The sequence below is a fragment of the Clinocottus analis genome, unplaced genomic scaffold, assembly GCF_023055335.1.
Source record: "Clinocottus analis isolate CAN_PGR_092001 unplaced genomic scaffold, fCliAna1.0.p SCAF_6, whole genome shotgun sequence".
NCBI classification, from domain to species: domain Eukaryota; kingdom Metazoa; phylum Chordata; class Actinopteri; order Perciformes; family Cottidae; genus Clinocottus; species Clinocottus analis.
In genome coordinates this window covers 120,223-140,382 of record NW_027176218.1, presented here as the reverse complement: position 1 = coordinate 140,382, position 20,160 = coordinate 120,223, and the positions used below count along the sequence as shown (strand labels likewise).

General features: G+C 44.6%; 2 protein-coding genes across 11 annotated transcripts in view; both read left to right on the top strand.

The window, feature by feature from the left end:
* kif21a (kinesin family member 21A) overlaps positions 1-1,443 on the top strand; it is a 42,443-nt gene extending 41,000 nt beyond the window's left edge. For all 7 annotated transcript variants that reach the window (XM_068602130.1, XM_068602129.1, XM_068602128.1 and 4 more), the window contains one exon: positions 133-1,443. In XM_068602130.1, the coding sequence (XP_068458231.1) occupies positions 133-223 (91 nt within the window). In that variant the 3' untranslated portion in view covers positions 224-1,443. The remainder of the gene's footprint in view (positions 1-132) is intronic.
* A 7,102-nt stretch (positions 1,444-8,545) lies between these two features.
* The window catches only part of LOC137803624 (copine-8-like), a 65,528-nt gene continuing 53,913 nt past the window's right edge, over positions 8,546-20,160 (top strand). For 3 of the 4 annotated variants that reach the window (XM_068602272.1, XM_068602269.1, XM_068602271.1), the window contains exons 1-2: positions 8,546-8,684; positions 9,634-9,818. In XM_068602272.1, the coding sequence (XP_068458373.1) occupies positions 9,736-9,818 (83 nt within the window). In that variant the 5' untranslated portion in view covers positions 8,546-8,684; positions 9,634-9,735. Of the gene's footprint in view, positions 8,685-9,044; positions 9,145-9,633; positions 9,819-20,160 lie in introns of those variants that run through there. The other variant, XM_068602270.1, reaches the window with a different exon arrangement.

Genomic DNA, 20,160 nt, shown 5'->3' with positions numbered 1-20,160 from the left:
AATGTGTTTAAAGTCCTGGAAATTGTATTTGAAGTCCTGGAAATGTGTTTGAAGTCCTGGAAACCCATTGGTCTCCATGTGTATGGACCCCGCCTCTCACAGCATCCTCTTCATTCCTGTTCTTCCTCCCAGCGACCGCACGGTGAAGATCTGGCGAGCTCGCGGCGGGCTGGACAGCTCTCTGGAGACGGCCGACACCGCGGACGAGGTCGCCAGCAACTGAACTGAAGAGGACGCCAACGAGCGGCCTCTTCCTGCCGCCGCCGCCGCCGCCGCCTGCACTTTGACCCCGTTCGCCTCCCTGAAAACACACGTTCACCTTCTTCACCTGCAGAGAAACCTTTAGGACAGAAACCAGCACCCAGAGGTCGCTTTAATTTACCGCATCCTTCGTCACGATGAGAACCGGCAATCGCGAGACGCTTAGCGCTAGGCGCTAGGCTAACGCGCTAAGCGGACGTCGCGTGTCGGAGGAGAAAAGAGAGGCGGAGCTAGCGGGTCGGTAGCTGGTCTTCCCAACGCAGTTCTCCAGTTTGCAGGGATGGTTTGGAGCCGACGCTTCCCTCCCCCAAACAACTGAAGTGTCTTTACTGTATGTGAGAAAAAGACAAATCACTGAACCCTTAACTTCCCTCTTCTGCTTTTTCGCGCCTCAAATTTCGCGGCTGTTCAAGATCAGCGACCAAAAACAAATTGTGCGAACTCGTCGTCTTTGCCGTCCTGCACCGCACAGCAACGAGCAATGTTCACCTTCATGAGGAATACCACTTATTTGTGTTTTTTTGTTTTGTTTTGTGTGTTGGTTAGCTTAGCTTAGCTTAGCTTCGCGTAAAGGCTGAAAAACAGGAGGGGGACAACGCAACTTCCAGAGCTCGCTAATCACCAACTAAAAGGGTAGAAAATATAATTCATGCGCCGAAATATTTCTTTTTTTTAATTTACTTTGGGTTTTTGAAGGAAGTGGAGAAACCAAGTGGGTTTAAAAAAATAATCATGGAAGTCATGTAACTTCCTCAGTTGTGACTGATATTGAAGCAATCATTTTTTTAGTATTTAAAGTAGTAAAATCATGTGTTATTAAATGTATGCAAATTTCCAAAATTGGCGTACAAGAAGACACATTAGAGAAATGTTTTTACTGAAGGAATCTTAATATCTTTTTGTTTTTAGTGCCAACGCGTTGGATAAAGAATGACAGTGGAACGTCTGCCCCTCCTTCTTCCAGTGTTTATGCTAAGCTAACTAGCCGCTGATGTGTGTTGATCTTCTCATGTGAATTCGTGTCACTGATCCTGTAACTTGAGCACTTGTGAAAAGTCTTTGAGAAGCTTCAGTGAACGTCAGCGCAGAATATTTACTGGATGTAAAACACTCACTGAATCTTCACCACTCCATTCTTCTTCTTCTTCTTCCTTCTTCTTCTTCTTCTTCTTCTTCTTCTCCTTCTTCCTTCTTCTTCTTCTTCTTCTTCTTCTTCTTCTCCTTCTTCCTTCTTCTTCTTCTTCTTCTCCTTCTTCTTCTTCTTCTCCTTCTTCTCCTTCTTCTTGTTCTTCTTCTCCTTCCTCTTCTCCTTCCTCTTCTTCTTCCTCGTCCTGTACTCCTTCATCTTCTTGCTCTTCTGCATCCTTCTACTTATGATCCCTCTTCTTCTCCTTCCTCTGCTTCTTCCTCCTCTTCTACTTTGTCTCCTTCCACTTCTTCTTCTTCTCCCACTTCTCCTTCCTCTTCTTCTTCTTCCTCTTCTTCTTCTTCCTCTTCTTCACTTCCATGCCACTAAGTCGTGCGCTCACCTTCCTCTCGTTCACGGACTCGTGGTGATGTTCCCGCTTTCGTTTTGTCCTTTTTGGCGAGGAGCTCTGAACCCTGAGACCCGGTCATGTGACCCGGTCATGTGACCCGGTCACGTGACCGGGTCCGGGTCCTCGTGGGGCCTTTTCGAGGAGACGTCTGGCCGCTGATGTCGCCGTGGCTTCTTGAATGTCCGGTGAAGCGTCGGCGCTCCTCTGACGATGTTTGAAAACAAAAGTCTGACTGAATGTTTCGCTCTGAAGCTCCGCCTCCAACGAGAAGCGGCAGATTGTGTTTAGCGGCCCGCGGCCAGGTCTCTTTATTTAAATGTCTTGTTCCTGTCACGCTGTCCCTGTTCCACGTGTCCTGGACGTTCCCACTCTGGAGTTTTTCTTAGTCGCCGTTCCCAAAAGGTCGGAGACTCCGTAGCGATTCTAATGTCAGATGCCTCGTGAGAATAAACGCCATCTGGCCAAAAACAACCAACTCTTGTGTTTTCTTCTGTTCTGGCGCTCATTTAAATAAAGTGTTAGCGTGTTAGCGTGTTAGCATGTTAAAACACATGCTGAATATCAATGTGTCAGCATCGACATCAGAACAACACGACAGCTATGAAGCGTTTATTAAACGTCTCATAAGGCTTCATAAAGTCTCACGTCTTCGTCACCTTCGTGTTCATCAGAAGACTTTTTGCTTCTTTCTTCAAGAGAAAAGGTTCATTTCTAAACGCCACGTCACATGCTCTGTGATCTTCTGACATGAAATGTATCTTCAGTTTCCTCCCCAAAATATCTTAATGGACACACACACACACACACACACACACACACACACACACACACAGCTTCTTATTCATATTTCTTTTTTGATCTCCAGCTGTGAAGCGAAGCGTTTTTAGCTTTCACGTGTTCTGAAGCAGGTGACCACAAGAGGGCGCCAGCAGCTGTGTGTGTGTGTGTGTGTGTGTGTGTGTGTGTGTGTGTGTGAGAGGGTGTGTGTGGCTGCACAAAACAAAGCGTGGACGAGCGCCCCACGTGTTCTCTGGTCACTGCCCTCCTCTTCCTCCTCCTTCTCTTCCTACTCCTCCTCCTCCTCTTCATCTTCCTCCTCCTCCTCCTCCTCTCTTTGAAGCGAGTCCATTAATCCTCATTTTAAAAACAGCACCACCAGCTGTTTCTCGAGATGCAGCGCTGCACTTTCTGCTGACCGGCCTCAGCACAAACTGAAAGACTCTTTCATGCAGGAACAATGTCGGCTCCCAGCAGGTGACGCTTATTGTTTATTTATTTATTTTGTGTGCTCCTTTCATGCAGGAAGCTTCATTAACGTTTCAATCAGCACAGAAATATATAAACGCATCGTTCTTATTGTTTTGTTGGTTTCATGTCTCCCTCGTGACCTTTTTAAAACGTTTAATCACTTTTCCCCTTTTAGTGGGAAATGTCACGACAGCAACATTTATGTTTTTTTGCAAAACTTTCAAATATACAAATTAACATTTGTGCGTTTACTAATGTGAGTGTTTAATGTGTTTTCTTGTCTTGCGTTACAATAACTTGACTTTTTCAAGACATTCGATGAGGTCACCACCCAAACAATGCATTGATCTCTTTGTTTAATAATCAGCTGATCTCATTGATAAAGAAAATAAATGTATAAAATATATCCGCCCCTTCATTTTGACACAGTCACAGTTTGATGAAGTCACATTTAAATCACATTGTGCACTTGTGGCTTGATTTATTCAATATCTTTGGAAAGTTTTAGGACCTTTAATGAGACTTTTTTTTAAAATAAAGTTGGAGCTCGGAGCGAGAAAGTGTGTGAAGGCTGCGAGAGTCCTGCTGGCAAATTAAGAGAAAGAGATGGAGGGAGTCATTAGACGCCGTCAGAGCAGCTTCACTCTCCGATAATATGAAATCTATTTGTGTCACTGAGGCATGAATATAATACGACTGTCAGTCCAGATGCACTCGCGGCTTAAAAAGCAAGAACTCCTTTGCAATTTAAGGGATTAAACCCCCCAAAAAAACAACTCGTGCAGAGTCCAGCCATCAAATACTGGCTCCAACTTCAGATTCTGATATTAAAGAAATCATCTTTTTTTTTTCAGGAGAAATTCATGAAGCTTCCAAGGTTTTTTTCCTTTAAATTCTGTTTCAATCAAAGTGTAATCTTGAGTTTTCATCCCCGAAATGGATCTCCAGAGAAGTCAAATTATCTGGTGGAGTGTCATTTCAAAGAGCTGATGGGATACTTCTCCTCACACTGCACCTCCAGGTGGAGCGGCTGCACCTCCAGGTGGAGCAGGAAGCCTCTCGGGTAGAAATCACCTGGCGGCTTCATGATCGCCTCGGCTGCAGCAGCTCGAGCTCTGCAGGCTGAGACGAGTTGGACCTGTTGGACATTAACCCCACGCTGCCTATCAGTTGTGTGTGTGTGTGTGTGTGTGTGTGTGTGTGTGTGTGTGTGTGTGTGTGTGTGTGTGTGTGTGTGTGTGTGTGTGTGTGTGTGTGTGTGTTGGCAGCTAAATGCTGCCGTCGGCATGTTTTTTTTTCAACCTCAGCGAGGCCCTTTCACTGGTGAAGTAAAGGTCAAACACCTGTTAGATTTGGTCTTTTTTGTGTGTTTTTTTTTTTTTACTGAGGAGCGTTTTCCATCCTGAGAAATGAAGCTTCTCTTCATCCTGTTGCAGTGTTTTATTATTCTGACCTCATCACATGTACATGTATATATTGACGTGCCATCAGGGCCTGCTGAGTCTTCACTGCAGGCCAGAATCACACAAAAAAAAGTTATAGCTGTTTTATAATGTAATTGTTTTCCACAAATACTCTGCATACAGTTTGTCAGTTATTAACAATTTCTCTTTCTCTGGATGCCTTGATTTTAATGGTTTTTAAAGGTCAAAGAGGTCAAAATTACCCCTAAAGCCAAAGGAAAGCATGTTAGCGTCTCTCAGTGGATTTATTGCCTCGTGGCTCTTTAAACCATAACCACTAATCCTATTTATTGTTTGAGATGTGTTTAGAGGCTGTACATGGAGATTATATATATTATTATATATTATTACATGTTTGTTTTTTTATCTGCACCATGTGACCTGATATGAAAAGAGTCGCCATTAATGGATTCATTACTTTTTGAATTGCACCTGTTTGAAAAGTGCTGAATAAACACGTCCACCTTGTCTTCATGTTGATTTGAATGCTAACAATGTGAACGCATTGAAATGAAAGCATGATGTTTAACGACGTCATAACTCTGACATCCTCTCTGACACGTTGACATTCAGCAGGAGGAATATTTCACCACATCAACCGCCCTCGTTTAGCGCGTTAGCGCGCTAGCATTTGTTAATGAGGCTCAAACACAAAGAACAGCTGAGGCTCATGGGAAAAGTCAACAATGCTTCAGGGAAAAACAAGGTCACGAGTGGCTGAAAGAAGACATGATCTTAACATGAACATGAACGTGTGACATGCCGGAGACAAAATTCATGACAATAAATAATAAAGATTTGTCTTCATTCATCTCGTAGATGTTGAGAATATCCAAGTTGTTGAGATGTTTCAGTCCATTACGCATTATTGCATCACACAATATGCACTATTTATTTGTATTTTGTCATCATCAACATTATGTTGCAACAACCGCACTGTGCCATGCACAAAGAAGCTTAGGCTGGCTCACTATTTGGCAAACAGACGTCCATGTTGGTGAACATTGTTCCTTATCTCCCTTTGTTTCCCTCTCCGCTGCACAGGAAGTAGAGCCAACACAGCTGTTTGTTTGTTCTTCACTCGCCAATAAAAAGAGCTTTAACTTCCTTAAATCCCCAACAGAGCAGCGTGCTCCTCAACGACCGCAAAGACACTAAGTGTGTCAAAATGAGAGGTTGCTTTTTTAAAATGAGGATGTTTAAACATCTGTATTCCTGACATGAAGCAGAATCAGCACATTCTTTTGCAAGCGAGGTGCTTCCAAAAAGGCTCATTTTCTCTGTTTTTACCTGGATAAAAGTCTAAAGTACAAATCTACCAACGAGAACACGCGACATTGAATGAATTCACAGAATCCATCATCGTTCCCCGTTCATCCTCCTCCTCCTCCGCCGTAATGTCTTGGAGGAAAACGTGAGTAGGATCATCTTCTGGGCGTTTGGATGTGGGACAAATTGCCAGGTGCTGAATTCAGGTAGAGACGAGCGAGCTGGTCTCATTCCAGACACAAAATGAGACTTTTTGGGAAGCAGCGTTCAGTTCCTTCATCCCAAACGTGACTCAGAGAAACGTAGAGATGTTGAATACATCAAGAGAGAAGTAGAGCCATTTTCTATAGACTTCTATACAACCAGAGGAGTCGCCCCCTGGTGGTCAGGAGAGAGAATGCAGCTTCAACACATGAAGCATAGACTTCTATACAACCAGAGGAGTCGCCCCCTGGTGGTCAGGAGAGAGAATGCAGCTTTAACACATGAATCATAGACTTCTATACAACCAGAGGAGTCGCCCCCTCATGGTCAGGAGAGAGAATGCAGCTTTAACACATGAAGCATAGACTTCTATACAACCAGAGGAGTCGCCCCCTGGTGGTCAGGAGAGAGAATGCAGCTTTAACACATGAAGTATAGACTTCTATACAACCAGAGGAGTCGCCGCCTGGTGGTCAGGAGAGAGAATGCAGTTGACGTTGTACCTGCAACTCATTAGCATTGCCGTTGTTAGCGCATCTGCATGATTTACTGATATTTCCTTCCAGAGGGCTGGAAGGTGCACGTCGATAGAAAACGTTCCCGCCCCCACAGGAAACCTCTCGGCTCTTCACTCGGCAGATCAAGCAGGTGTCCGACCTGCAGGATGAACCCTCCGTCTGTTTCCTCACACTAACTGGAGCTGACACACTCATCCCCATTTTTAGCCCTCATTTCCACGCCGCGCTGGTTAATTGAGTTTGTTGCGCTCCTCGGGTGGTCTTCGTCATCTGGCTGTGACTCCGGCCTCGGCTCCAGCGACACACCTCTCGTACCTGTCGATGATGAGGAGGCCAGAGACGACGGTATGTCGCAGGTATAGTCATCATCCAATGTGTGACCCATTCATCCATCATTAGTTTTGCTTTATGTTTAGTTAATTACCTGTCAGCTCGACGACTTCGCTCTTTCGCGGACATCTTTAATTGCTCCTGAACTTATTTTCGTATTATTATAAGTCCCACTGTTTTATTACATTGCATTTATAACCCAAACAGAGATAATTGCATCTTCTCACCCACAGAGATAACTCACTTGGCTTTCCTGGGAACCATAATACTTCACTATTTATATTGAAAGACAATTTTCTGTTTTATTTGCCTTTTTGCATCTAAATTACTTTAATATTTGTAAAGAACGGTTGCGAGGTATATCAGCGTTGGATAATTCAATCCCATCCACATGATTAGAGGAGCTCATAACATTAGTGCAAACAAGTAATTAAATAACAAAACGGCGCTTGTTTTTTCTTTTTTGTTGTTGCAGTAATTGTCAACCCACTGCTGAGGAAGAGATCATTTAATTACAAGAACGCCTTCGAATCCCACTGAATTAACAGACAAAAATAACAAAGTCTGATTTACATCAGGAGAAGAAGCAATTTAGGAAGTTGCTGTTCCCAAACCGTCCTAAATGTGCGTGCTTTAAAATGAATCCCAGCTCCCAGCCAAGTAATCAATGAGTTCATTGATCGACAACCTTATCGTCCACTTGCAGATCTCTCGCGGTTGTTTTTGCTAAACGTCTGCTGCATTGAACCTTAAATACAGTTTCTTCCCAGCTGTCTGAAGGTTATTATCTTCTTAACAGGCACAAAAACAACCTGCACACACACACACACACACACACACTGTCTTTTCAGTGTAACTGCACCCACAGGTCTGAGCCCGGGTTCGTCCACAGCATTATTTTTGAAAAACGATGAAGCGTCGCCAAACATGACGGCGACAGCACCTCGGAAAGAAATAGCAACGCGGGTGGTATCGGGCACTTAACGTGATGGATTTACTGTTCATCAGACCACAAACGAGACAGGAAGTACACCCGGCGGCCCCTCCACGGCCGGAGCAACTCAAATTACGCCAACGCTGGCGTCTCCGGGGGAGGCCCTCTGCTCTCCTCCCGGCTGGATAGTCTCCTTTAGTGCCGGGTAGCGACTTTTTAACCAGTTTAATAGCGTGAAAATATGGTGGAATAAGCAAGTTAAACTACGTAACGCTTCATATACACACCCACAGTGAAGGAAAGCACATTAACAAAGAGTCACCAGCTTTATGGACTAATAGCTTCATTTCTAGTAAACAGAAAGTAGAGAAAATGCTACACCGTGGTTATGCAAAAAGTAAATATGATGGACTTTATGGGGAGGTTATTAAGGGTGTCTGAGCCTTATGCTTTTTTATTTGATGAGTTTAAACTCTATTATCTCATAATTAGCTTAGAAAGATTATGGGTTGATTTAAACCAGCCAGGTTGCGTTTTGAGACCTTTTCAACCATGAAATGTCTTTTTTTTTGGTATGACCTTCCTTAAGAAATGTAAATATTAACACCAGTATTTGTGTGTGGTGTCGTCAAAGTACAGTTATATTATTTAGTCTTTGTCTTCAAGTGTATATTTACTTCAAAAGAAATTATTAGTATCTGTATAGTTAAAATTGGAACAAAAAACATCCGAATCCTGTTGAGTTAAAAACTTTTGGTTTTGCAATCTGCCGAACGTCAAACAAAGATGGCCGCTTGCCGGAAACGACTTGAACAAAAAAAAATAATTGTGTATTCATCGTGTCACGGACGAATTTTATAAATATGTTTTATCATCCGGGTGATTGGAAGAGGCCTCTGAAGATATCGGCAGAGTTAAGGTACGTTTTTTTTACACAGAACAAAAGCATATTTTAAATGTAAAATAACGGTTAGCTTATCCAGCTAACGCTAACGATTACTCTCGTATGCTAGCGCTAACGGTTACTCTCGTATGCTAGCGCTAACGGTAACTCGCGTATGCTAACGCTAACGGTTACTCTCGTATGCTAGCGCTAACGGTTACTCTCGTATGCTAGCGCTAACGGTAACTCTCGTATGCTAGCGCTAACAGTTACTCTCGTATGCTAGCGCTAACAGTTACTCTCGTATGCTAGCGCTAACGGTAACTCTCGTATGCTAGCGCTAACAGTTACTCTCGTATGCTAGCGCTAACGGTAACTCGCGTATGCTAGCGCTAACGGTTACTCGCGTATGCTAGCGCTAACGGTAACTCGCGTATGCTAGCGCTCGCGCTGGAGACAGCCCGGGCCGAGCCGCGAGCGGGGTTCGGGGTTTACCGTAAGGCTGACATTTATGCGTTTTAAATGTGATTTTTTTTTACTCGTAATTCCACAGCCCGACCTTTTAAACTAAACTCTTACACCCGCGCTAAGTATTCTCACCTATAACACCAGTCTAAAGGTCTTTCTACAAGGGAAAATGGGGGGGATTATTTGTCTGGTAAAAAAGACGAAGTGTGTAAATACTGCACACTCCCACTTCGTGTGTACCCTCCGTGTGTGTCGATGTGTGTGTGTGTGTGTGTGTGTGTGTGTGTGTACTCGTGTCCTCCCTCCCCTTCACACTGCTCTCTCTCCTCCGGAGCACCGAGGCGCACAGAGAGACGCGACTCCGGCGCGCTGCAGCTTCTCTCCGCGCCTCTCTCTCCTTCTCTCTCCCTCCTTCTCTCTTTCGGTGCTTCGCTCTTTCCCTAAAACAAACGGCTTGTTATCGTCTCGTTGCAAGGGTTCATTTATTCTCTCCCTAACCTCCATCCCCCCCTTCCAGCCTCCACCAACCACCACCCCCTCCATTCTCTCGGTTCCTCTCATGCCGCCGTTAAGGCGCTGGATACGGGGCGCTGTGTGAAGGGACACGGGAGGCAGCTGGATGAATATGGCGAGCATCGGGGACGCGGACCCTTTCACCGCGGCGATACCTGCCACCAAAGTTGAACTCACGGTGTCTTGCAGGTGAGTGCAAACTGCTGCTGGTTCCCCCCCACCACACACACGCACACACAAACGCACATCGTCTGCTGCTGTTGGAGACGTCCAAAGCGTCTTTTTACGTGTGGAAATGTTCATTAGTTTCGATATTTGACACTGAACTATCGGTCACACGCGGTGTGTGGACGCGGTGGGTCGTCGGCGCTGTTATAATTTGATTTTGTGTGTGTGTTCATCCTTTTTAAAGGGTCAGTTTCCTCTTTAGTGGTGGAAGTTGTATTATAATTCACTTAAATGGGCAGTTTGAAGGGCGGTAGTCAGTTTGCCTTTGGTTGATGGCCAGATGTCTTTTCTGCTGCTGTTTTTAATATATATGCCACATGCACATATGTAGGAATACATGCTCCCTTTCCTGCCTGGTAGTGATAGTCACATTGCTCAAAAACAAAAAAACCCACATACACAGATTATTTCCTCTTCTTCTATGTGTGCATGCACGTTGGATGAAGCATGCATGGGCTGTGCTTAGTGGGATTGTGGTAGTTTTACTACTGAAGCTCCTTTCTGCTCCTCTCCTTCTGTAGCACTGATAGTAGTGTTGTACTGTAGATAATAGAGAGAGAGAGAGAGATAGAGAGAGAGAGAGAGAGATAGAGGGAGTATTTTATGGATGCTGCAACCAGCCAATGAGACGCACCCACTGTATACACCCCTAATTACAGTTTATGTAGGTTTATTTTATTATGTAGGTTCTTTCTATCTATCTATCTATCTATCTATCTATCTATCTATCTATCTATTTTATAGCTGACACATTTGATTTGAACCACAGAAAATGAGCTAATAGCTGTTTGATAACTCATTAATTGTCACTTCTCAATTAAAAACACCAAATTATCGCTGGTGGCTGGCGGCTTGCCCAACTGTGAGGGATTTGCATTTGTAATTCAAACTAAGATTAGAAGGTAAAAAAAAACCCTACAAAGATGCTGCGGAGATGAACAACAGTCTTCCAACAGATGTGTTGCTCATGTGGTGTTGATGATGATGATGATGATGATGATGGTGGAGGAGGTGGAGAGCGCTGTCTTAACACAGCCCTGGAAAATCTGCCATAGGTGTGTTCAGTTCGGTTGCAATTTGTTTTTTCATTACAGCTGGTTGATTTAATATTGACAGTGAAGGGAACAGCAGCCCCTCTGATGGCTCATTAATCCTTAAAGTCAAAAATGCCAAATGGGCTTTTTCTTGTGAGTTTTCCATGATAGAAAATCTTTGATCGTCACCAGGAGACCGTTCATGAAACAATCTCCCCGATATCACAGCTGCTTCTGAAGCTTTCTCACTTCTGATCCTCACTAGAGGAGTTTGCTCAGTTGTCGGGGGATTGCGTTTCTATTTGGAGCGTTTTTAAGGTGTTCCTGTCAATGTTGGCTTAAAAGCTGAGACTGGAATTGAATTCCTTGGAAATGCAACATGAATATGTTTTTGGGGGCTTTTGGCTGGACAGAATAATCTTCTTAAGCGCCTCATCTCGCACTTTGTAAATATAGTTTTAATGCTGTTTATCAACCAAAGATTAATGGATCAGAAAATGTTCAAACCGTCCACACTACTCACGATCATTTCAAAGTTTCTTCTGTGTAAACGAAGCATTTTGAGTAAGAAATGATGATTATTCTTTGATTCATCGTTTTGTCTGTAAAATGTATATCAAAATTGCTGAAAAAAAACAGTGACGTCTAACACCCAAATACATTTAGTTCTATAAAACGCAGAAAAGCTGCAAATCCTCAGCTAATTCTTGGTAATTAGTCTGAAAAATGGATCAAGTAATTGATCAAATATCAACATATTGGTTTTTAGTTTTCTGTCCTCTAACAAATCCATTAATCAACTTTTTTAATTTTTAAAAGCCATTAACCCCCAAAACATCATCACTAACATCCATAATGCTGAAAACAAAGTATGACACTGATATATATTCCATATTTTATATTACAGTATTTCGCGCCAGTCAAAAAAGGTTTTATTTGATTAATAACTGTTATCCATCGCCATAGGTTTAAGGTTTAGGACTAAGTTGTGCTTATTGTTTCAAGATATATTCTCTTGCTGTAAAACTAGGTCCTCTTATGAGGCGCACGAGGAGCCGGAGAACAAAGACTTTGGACTGAATTATGTTTCGACTGACCTGAAACCATCCAGCTGCTGCAGAGGAGACGAGCTGCTGCTGTTGTTTTATGTCGGCCGAGAGATAAAAGCCCGGTAATGACCCGAGATCAGAGCCCCGGGAAGACGTCCCCCTCCAAAAAATGATGAAGCCACCATCTGGACGACAAAAAAATAATAATTGTTCTTTTGAAACGACGGCATCATGAAAGAAATGCTCAGAAAAAAACAAACAAACAAAAAAAACATGCACGTGCGCTTAATTTATAAGAAAGATGTAAAAGAAAGAAAGGGAATGGTGCCCTCCAGGAGAGAAGCTCTAAGAGTTATGAATCATCTACGCTTCCTTGCAAAGTGTTCCTACTCCAGCATAATGTATAAGAAAAGGAAGAATTATAGATAATGGATGGACGCGGCCGCGCGGCGACAAACCACGGCGACATTTCTCTTAACGCATGCGATGGAGTGGAGGGGGGGTTGAGTCACCGTTTATTGTGTCTTTGGCAACCTGTGATTGACAAAAAGTCTGAAAGTCACCGTCTCACATCTCACGCAGAAGAGAGGTCGCTAACTAGCTTTCAGAACGGGACGCTGAGGTTTGTTTGTCTCATGTCGGACGCCGATGCCGTGAGCGTCTCCGACGCCGTCCCACTGACCTCCATTGCTCTGAGTTGACGGCGGGAATCTCCGATACAATACATTGAGAAAATAGTGTCTTTAAAAGCTTTAAAGGGCGACTTGTTTACAACAGAAAACCCACTGGAGGTGTGGAGCGTTTGCCAGACAGTGAGAGTCTAATGAAAGCTTTGCATTGTGGGAAATGCAGTATCTAGAGTGCTTGGAGTATGACCCGGTCATTAGAGCCCTAAAAGACATCTCATCGATTTTGTATTTTTTTAACATGCCGTGCGTAAACACAGTCGGAATAATCACCGCAAGCTATTTTCAAACATCTCCATCGTTTTCCACGTTATTAATTATTGTCCACGGCTCCAGCGTGGGAACGCCCAAGCACAAGTGTTGTTGTTGTTGTTGTTGTTGTATATCTAGATTGCAGCCAAGAGGTTGTTGATTTGCACAAAGATCCAAACCATTGAGCAACAGATTGTCAGGAAGAGGAGTCCTTGTGCTGAATGTTTGATGCTTCCCCGACTTCAATCTCTGTGAACAAGAGCTTCTTTCAGTTACTGTGTCGGTTGTGTGATTGATGGTTTCATTCATTCAGGACATTTTATTATTTCCAAATCTCAAGTCTATCTGAATATTCCCTCAGAACAAAAAGTTAAATTGCTCTATTACCGTTTGTACACTCAGTGGTATGACATCATCTGGAACAAAATAACAATAATCAAGTTAATTGCAATCATTTATGGAACAATTAAGCGCGCAACAAAAACTGTTATTGTGACAGAACAAGTGCAGCGATCACTGAGGCTCTGACAGCTGAGCACCAGCACCGATGGAGGAGAGGATGGAGGAAGAGATGGAGTAGAGGGTGGAGGAGAGGATGGAGGAGAGGGTGGAGGAAGAGATGGAGGAGAGGGTGGAGGAAGAGATGGAGGAGAGGGTGGAGGAGAGGATGGAGGAGAGGGTGGAGGAAGAGATGGAGGAGAGGGTGGAGGAGAGGATGGAGAAAGAGATGGAGGAGAGGATGGAGGAGAGGATGTAGAAGTAAAAGTAGATGTAGATGTAGAAGTAGAAGTGGATGTAGAAGTGGAAGTAGATGTAGAAGTAGATGTAGAAGTAGATGTGGATGTAGAAGTAGATGTAGAAGTGGATGTAGAAGTGGATGTAGAAGTGGATGTAGAAGTGGAAGTAGATGTAGAAGTGGATGTGGATGTAGAAGTGGAAGTAGATGTGGACTCCAGGGTGTCGGTGCGTCGTCATTATTGTGATTATCATTCTTTGCATATCTCCTCAGTGTGTTTCCAGTGGTGTTGTTGCACAACTGCAGGTATTAAGTGTTACTTGCGTTACACTGTTTGGTGGATTGTCGTGACGATCAAACACGTCCAGCTCTGGAGCGAATAAGTTTAAATATGTTTAAAAAAAGAAAGATGTTAAGAGAATGATTCTAAACGACTGAATAAATCTATTCACTTTTCCACATTGGCCAAATCTTCCATTCCAATAGCGATGGTTTGTTGTTGTTGTGGTGTGACTTTTGCTGATTTTGAGTTCACCAAAGTCACACGACAACACAAACAAACTATCGTGGGAGCGGTCGACCAGCAACACCCCGTGCACTTCCTGTCAAAAAGTGCTGTTTTGTTGTCAATGGCGTCCCAGTGGCTTTGGCGGGAATACAAACAGACGCTACCGCTTCAGTTCAGTTTTCTTTCTTTTTGGTCCACATTGGTGTTTCCTGTCCGCCTCTCCAAGCCCCGCCCCCATGTGCTGTCGGTAATACCGTAATAGGTGAGGATAGTGATCCCGACTGTGAATAAGTTCCTCGCGCGACGGCGTCTCCAAGCTCCTCAGCAACACTCATCCCCCGAGCCGCCGGGCGGTGTGACTTTCCCACGTCGGTGTTCTCTCCGCATGCCGACGAGAGCCGACGCATTCAGACGGAGATGGATCCCGTCCTTCAGCGAGAAAGCTCCTCTGCTCAATAAACCCAACCTCCCCCCCCCCCCCCACACACACACACACACACCCCGCACTCATGGTGTGTGTAGTCGAGCAGAAGAACTGACAGATTGATTAACTGGAGTCCAATATTGTGCGTCTCTGAAAGGCAAATCCCCCGGTCTGCTGCAACAGCAGTTTGACTGATGAGTGCCTATCACTTCTGATAACAAGGCCCTCCATGACACACACACACACTCACACACACACACACACACACACACACACACACACACACACACAGATGGCGTTTTGTCTTGTACATGGATAGTAAGCAGCGAGCCGGCCAGGCCTTTAAAGCCTCTAAAGCTGCAGGCGGTCGTTTTCCCTCAGTGAATGTCTGACCGCGGTTCACGCTAATGCCGCCGCCGCCGCTCGGTCTGAGTGGTCCACAGCGGAGTGATAGTCGTGACCTTTTCGGGCACAAAAAAGGTATAAAGTGTGTCTCGTCGAAAGGAATTGACGCGCGGCGATGTGGCCGTATTGAAGCCGGCCGCCGACCCGCTGAGAGGACCGGTCGATGTGTCACGATGTGGTTTTGCTCTCCGCGAGGAAGGTGAAAGAGCGAGGACAGAAGGGCTTGTGGGAGCAGAGGGGCGTGAGTTCTTATGATAAAGCAGCCTGAACAGACGAGCTGAGGGGGGGAAGTTTCTATAGTAAGTAACATACTGTCAGTTTATGGTTACAACAGTGTCATTTAATGTATTGCTGGGACATAAAGTGTCAAAAATGCTAATTAAAAGTCGACAGAGCGTATGTGCTTAGATATTGTGCTCTGCAACGTTATTCCCCCCCCGCCCAATATAACAAAACAACAACAACACCTGCTTTGTTCTCGCGGCCGCTGCGGGGAAAGCAGATGTTTTAAAGAACCGCCATGTTGAGAACGAGAAGTACAAACCTGCTGAGGTGATGGAGAGATGCACGCCGGTGAAGAAGAAGAAGAAGGAGAAGAAGAAGAAGAAGAAGAAGAAGAAGAAGAAGAAGAAGAAGAAGAAGAAGAAGAAGAAGAAGAAGAAAAGAACAGTGAGTTGTTCTGAAACCACGAGGTGGACGGTTCCATCCCTGGCCTCGTAGCATGTTGAAGTGTCCTTGAGCAAGACACTGAACCCTTGGCAGCTCACTGCTGCTTCATCACTGAGGATGAGGAGGATGCAGAGAATAATTTCCCCAAGGAGATTAATTAAGGATTATTTCTTCTTCTTCTTCTTCTTCTTCTTCTTCTTCTTCTTCTTCTCCCTCTTCTTCTCCCTCTTCCTCCCTCTCCCTCTCCTCCTCCTCTTCCTCCCTCTCCTCCTCTTCCTCCCTCTCCTCCTCCATAATTAACAGCGCTTGGCTCCCGCTGGTTGCAACATTTCCAACATGCAGACATAATAAACCTATTTTTAGATTTGAATCACTTCTCTTGGATATAATTATCTCAGATGTCACAGCCAATAGCTAAAGACATGTTTGACCTTTCTTCCTATCGCAGTATTCCTGTGACTGTCTGTACATCCATCAGGTAACGACAGAAACAGGCGCCGCTGTTAGCTGCTCACACAAACCTGTTACTGGTGACGGGTTGCAGCCCACAGCCATGCAACCTACTTCCTGTTTACATTCCCCCAAAATATAGGAACTGTAGTTCATAAATCTAAACTATGACATTATGAAATAAGACAAACGTTGCTACCCCCAGAGCACAAGTAAAAGACAAGAGTATAATCTGAAGGAATTCACTGCTTTATTAAAGGAAGTCAGGACTTGTATGGTGCTGAACATGGTTTAAAAACCGTCTGGTCACGAGGGAGCGTTCATTCAGAGCAGCGATGGTATAAATAGGAGGAACAAACTCCTCCAGGTGCAGTTTGTTTATGTCATTTATCACTTTTTTTTCCTCTGGATTTATTATTCTTTAACTTTATTCTTTCAGTCTTTAAAAACAGACGTTTAGCTCGGATCCAACTCGGTTCACACGACCCTCCAGAGCTCAACAAGAGGAGCAAAGCGGCACATTAATGAGTATGGCTCTAATTATGACCCCAGCTGGCCACCGTAGTCCCGTAGGAGCAGCTCACCTCCTGGAGGAGCAGCTCACCTCCTTTAAAAGCAGCTCACCTCCTTTAAGAGCAGCTCACCTCCTGCAGGAGCAGCTCACCTCCTGCAAGAGCAGCTCACCTTCTGTAGGAGCAGCTCACCTTCTGTAGGAGCAGCTCACCTCCTGCAGGAGCAGCTCACCTCCTGCAGGAGCAGCTCACCTCCTGCAGGAGCAGTTCACCTCCTGCAGGAGCAGCTCACCTCCTGCAGGAGCAGCTCACCTCCTGCAGGAGCAGCTCACCTTCTGTAGGAGCAGCTCACCTCCTGCAGGAGCAGCTCACCTCCTGCAGGAGCAGCTCACCTCCTGCAGGAGCAGTTCACCTCCTGCAGGAGCAGCTCACCTCCTGCAGGAGCAGCTCACCTCCTGCAGGAGCAGTTCACCTCCTACAGGAGCAGCTCACCTCCTGCAGGAGCAGCTCACCTCCTACAGGAGCAGCTCACCTTCTGTAGGAGCAGCTCACCTCCTGCAGGAGCAGCTCACCTCCTTTAAGAGCAGCTCACCTTCTGTAGGAGCAGCTCACCTCCTGCAGGAGCAGCTCACCTCCTACAGGAGCAGCTCACCTCCTTTAAGAGCAGCTCACCTTCTGTAGGAGCAGCTCACCTTCTGTAGGAGCTGCTCACCTCCTGCAGGAGCAGCTCACCTCCTACAGGAGCAGCTCACCTCCTGCAGGAGCAGCTCACCTCCTGCAAGAGCAGCTCACCTCCTGCAGGAGCAGCTCACCTCCTGCAGGAGCAGCTCACCTCCTGCAGGAGCAGCTCACCTCCTGCAGGAGCAGCTCACCTCCTGCAGGAGCAGCTCATGTATAGATACTTTCTCCTCCTCCTCACACATGTACAGATCGTTCTTCATTTATTTGATAGCTTCAGTTTGTTCCTTTGCAGAGTTTTATTATTAATAGAAACTAATAGATCATGATGTTTTATGATAGTTTAAGCTCCCCAGCAGTATTAAAGTAAACCAAATGAGCTGCGGCTTCACCAGCTGCTACGGTGATGAGAGATGACAGATATTAATGCATCGCTAATTATAATCCTGTAATAATGTATGATTCTTGAAATGACTCATTCTGCATAATAAGTACTTTTACTTCAAGTACTGGAAGAATCTTCTAACCTTTGTGCTTGGGCTCACGCAGGACTTTGACTCAAACATTTAGCTTTGTCTTAATATTCTGTTGCAACCGTTGCTTTCCCTGCCGGCTTCACATGATTTTTCCGTCCCGCTCTCATCAATGTGTTTTGCCTCGTTCACTGGAATACAGAGTACACTACTGACAGCGTTTGATGACTGTCAGGGAAATACTTTCATGTTTTTTGTGTGTAATATTAAGTAGCTCCGTGGTGCCTGAAGACTCATATCGAGTCTTACGTTGAAAACTGTGGAAGCAGTTTTGTCTCTAGACCTCTTTTCTCTGTTTGAGTCGCCGTACGAACCCCAAATTAATTCCAATACTTGTGTTTATTGTATGTATTTGTTCAGCAAAGTATTGAGAAAAAAATGTATATCTGCAAAAGAAAATCACTTTTAAAATATATTTTAATTGTAACTATGAACATCCAGCATGATGTGAGCCAGATTCCCCAGAAACGCCTCATGGAGCGTCAATAAGACACATTTTTAGAAAGATTAGGACCTAAAGAATCAGAAGCTGCAACAAGAATCACAATAAAACAAAGTGTTGGTCTGTTAGGAAGGAGTTTCAGTCAAAAACTGTGTCGTTCGGTTCAAAAATGGAAAAATTATTACGTATTTTATGCCAAAAGATTGTCTGAATGGGGCATGCTGGGACTTACAATTGTCGCGGGTAGATTTTCACACGGTTTCCAAAAGGTTAAAAGTTTGTGGTTTCAATGAAGATGGAGAGGACGGAGGACATCATGTTGTGCGACATCATGAATCAAACAATGTACTGAAAAAGGTTTTTCGCTCCCTCGGCCGCGTCGGAGAAGTCGTAGAAGTTGCTCTGATTTACACACATTGCCGACGTCGTGACTTTCTCTGGTTGACGTTGGATTCCTCCAGTTGGCTCATTGGATGCGCGTTACCTTCCCCTCGCCACACACACACACACACACACACACACACACACACACACACACACACACACACACACACAGACACACGCACTCTGAGAGTCTGAGAAAATCGTTGCGGCTTAAAAGAGTGTCTCAGGTGCTTACAAAGGTGGATTGATCGGAGCAGCGCAGAGTTTTCTTCAGACTCAATTGACCCTATTGATCCGGTGCGATCCTCCCAGCACGACCAGCTGGTTCTGTTCATTACTGAGGAGCGTGGAGAGGGGGGGGGGGGGGGTGGAGGGGGAGGGGGGGGGGCAGTAAACAAACCTGCACATTGGCTGGAGGGCTGAATGTCAAACCTGGTGGACTCGGCTTCTTACGCAATGGGAGCGACCGCCCACGCTCGCTGGCGACGAGGGTTTCTCTCTCCGAGGGAAGGTTCTCCTCGCTCGCTGCTCGCCCTCCCCCGAGGAGGAGGTGGAGGAGGAGGTGGAGGAGGAGGAGGAGGAGGAGGAGGAGGAGGAGGAGGCGCTCTCACATCGTTCATCTCATTGGATGTAGAGTCGGGGCAGCTGAACGGTTTGGGGGAATGTGACGTACACTCATCCTCGCGACAGGTGTGCGAACAAATCGGTGACGAGAAATCAACGAATGGGGCTGGAGGTGCTTCTGAAATGAGAAATGAAAGTATCTGGTGTGAGTTCAGGGATCAGTGTTGTGCGAAAAGTGTTGAATTTGGGGAGCTACTTTAGTTTTGAGAGCACAATGCGTATTAGTTTTGGTCACATTTTCGTAAATCCTTACGTCTTATTCCCCGTGTGGAAAGTATGGAAGCCCATTTCCACCAGGAAAAAAAGAAATTTAGAACCAAAAAAAAATAAAAAAAATTTTAGTTGCCTTTTTTTTCAAGTCAACAAAAAAAGGCACAAAAAAAAAAAAAGTCGATTTATTTTTTTTTTGGGTCCAAATTTTTTTTTTACATTTTTTTTTTTTGGTCCTAAAAACAACAAAGAAAAAAGGTTTCCTGTTTCATTCCAGGAGAGAAATGAGAACTTTACTACTGATAGCAATTTTCAAAATTACAGTTACAGCCTAAATATAATTGTAGATAATATATCTACACACAAAGTACATTGTTGTTCCATTTTTGAGAACTGAGTAAAATGCAAAGTCCACACATGAAAAACGAAAAAAAAAAATTTTGGTTCTTTTTTTAATTCTTTTTTTAATTCCTAATTTTTTTTCCTAATTTATTCATTCATTTTTGTCCTCATTTTCTTTCTTTTTTTTTTTTTGGTCCTCATTTTTTTTGTGTGGCAGAAATGGGCTTCCATTAGAACTCCATCCATATGGGAAAATGTAATCTCCCTCGCTCCTCTTCCTCACATACAGGTATTTAAAGCGTCAGCTGCCATGTTTAGGCGGCCGTGATGTAACTGTTGGGATTTCAAATGTGATTCCGATGTCG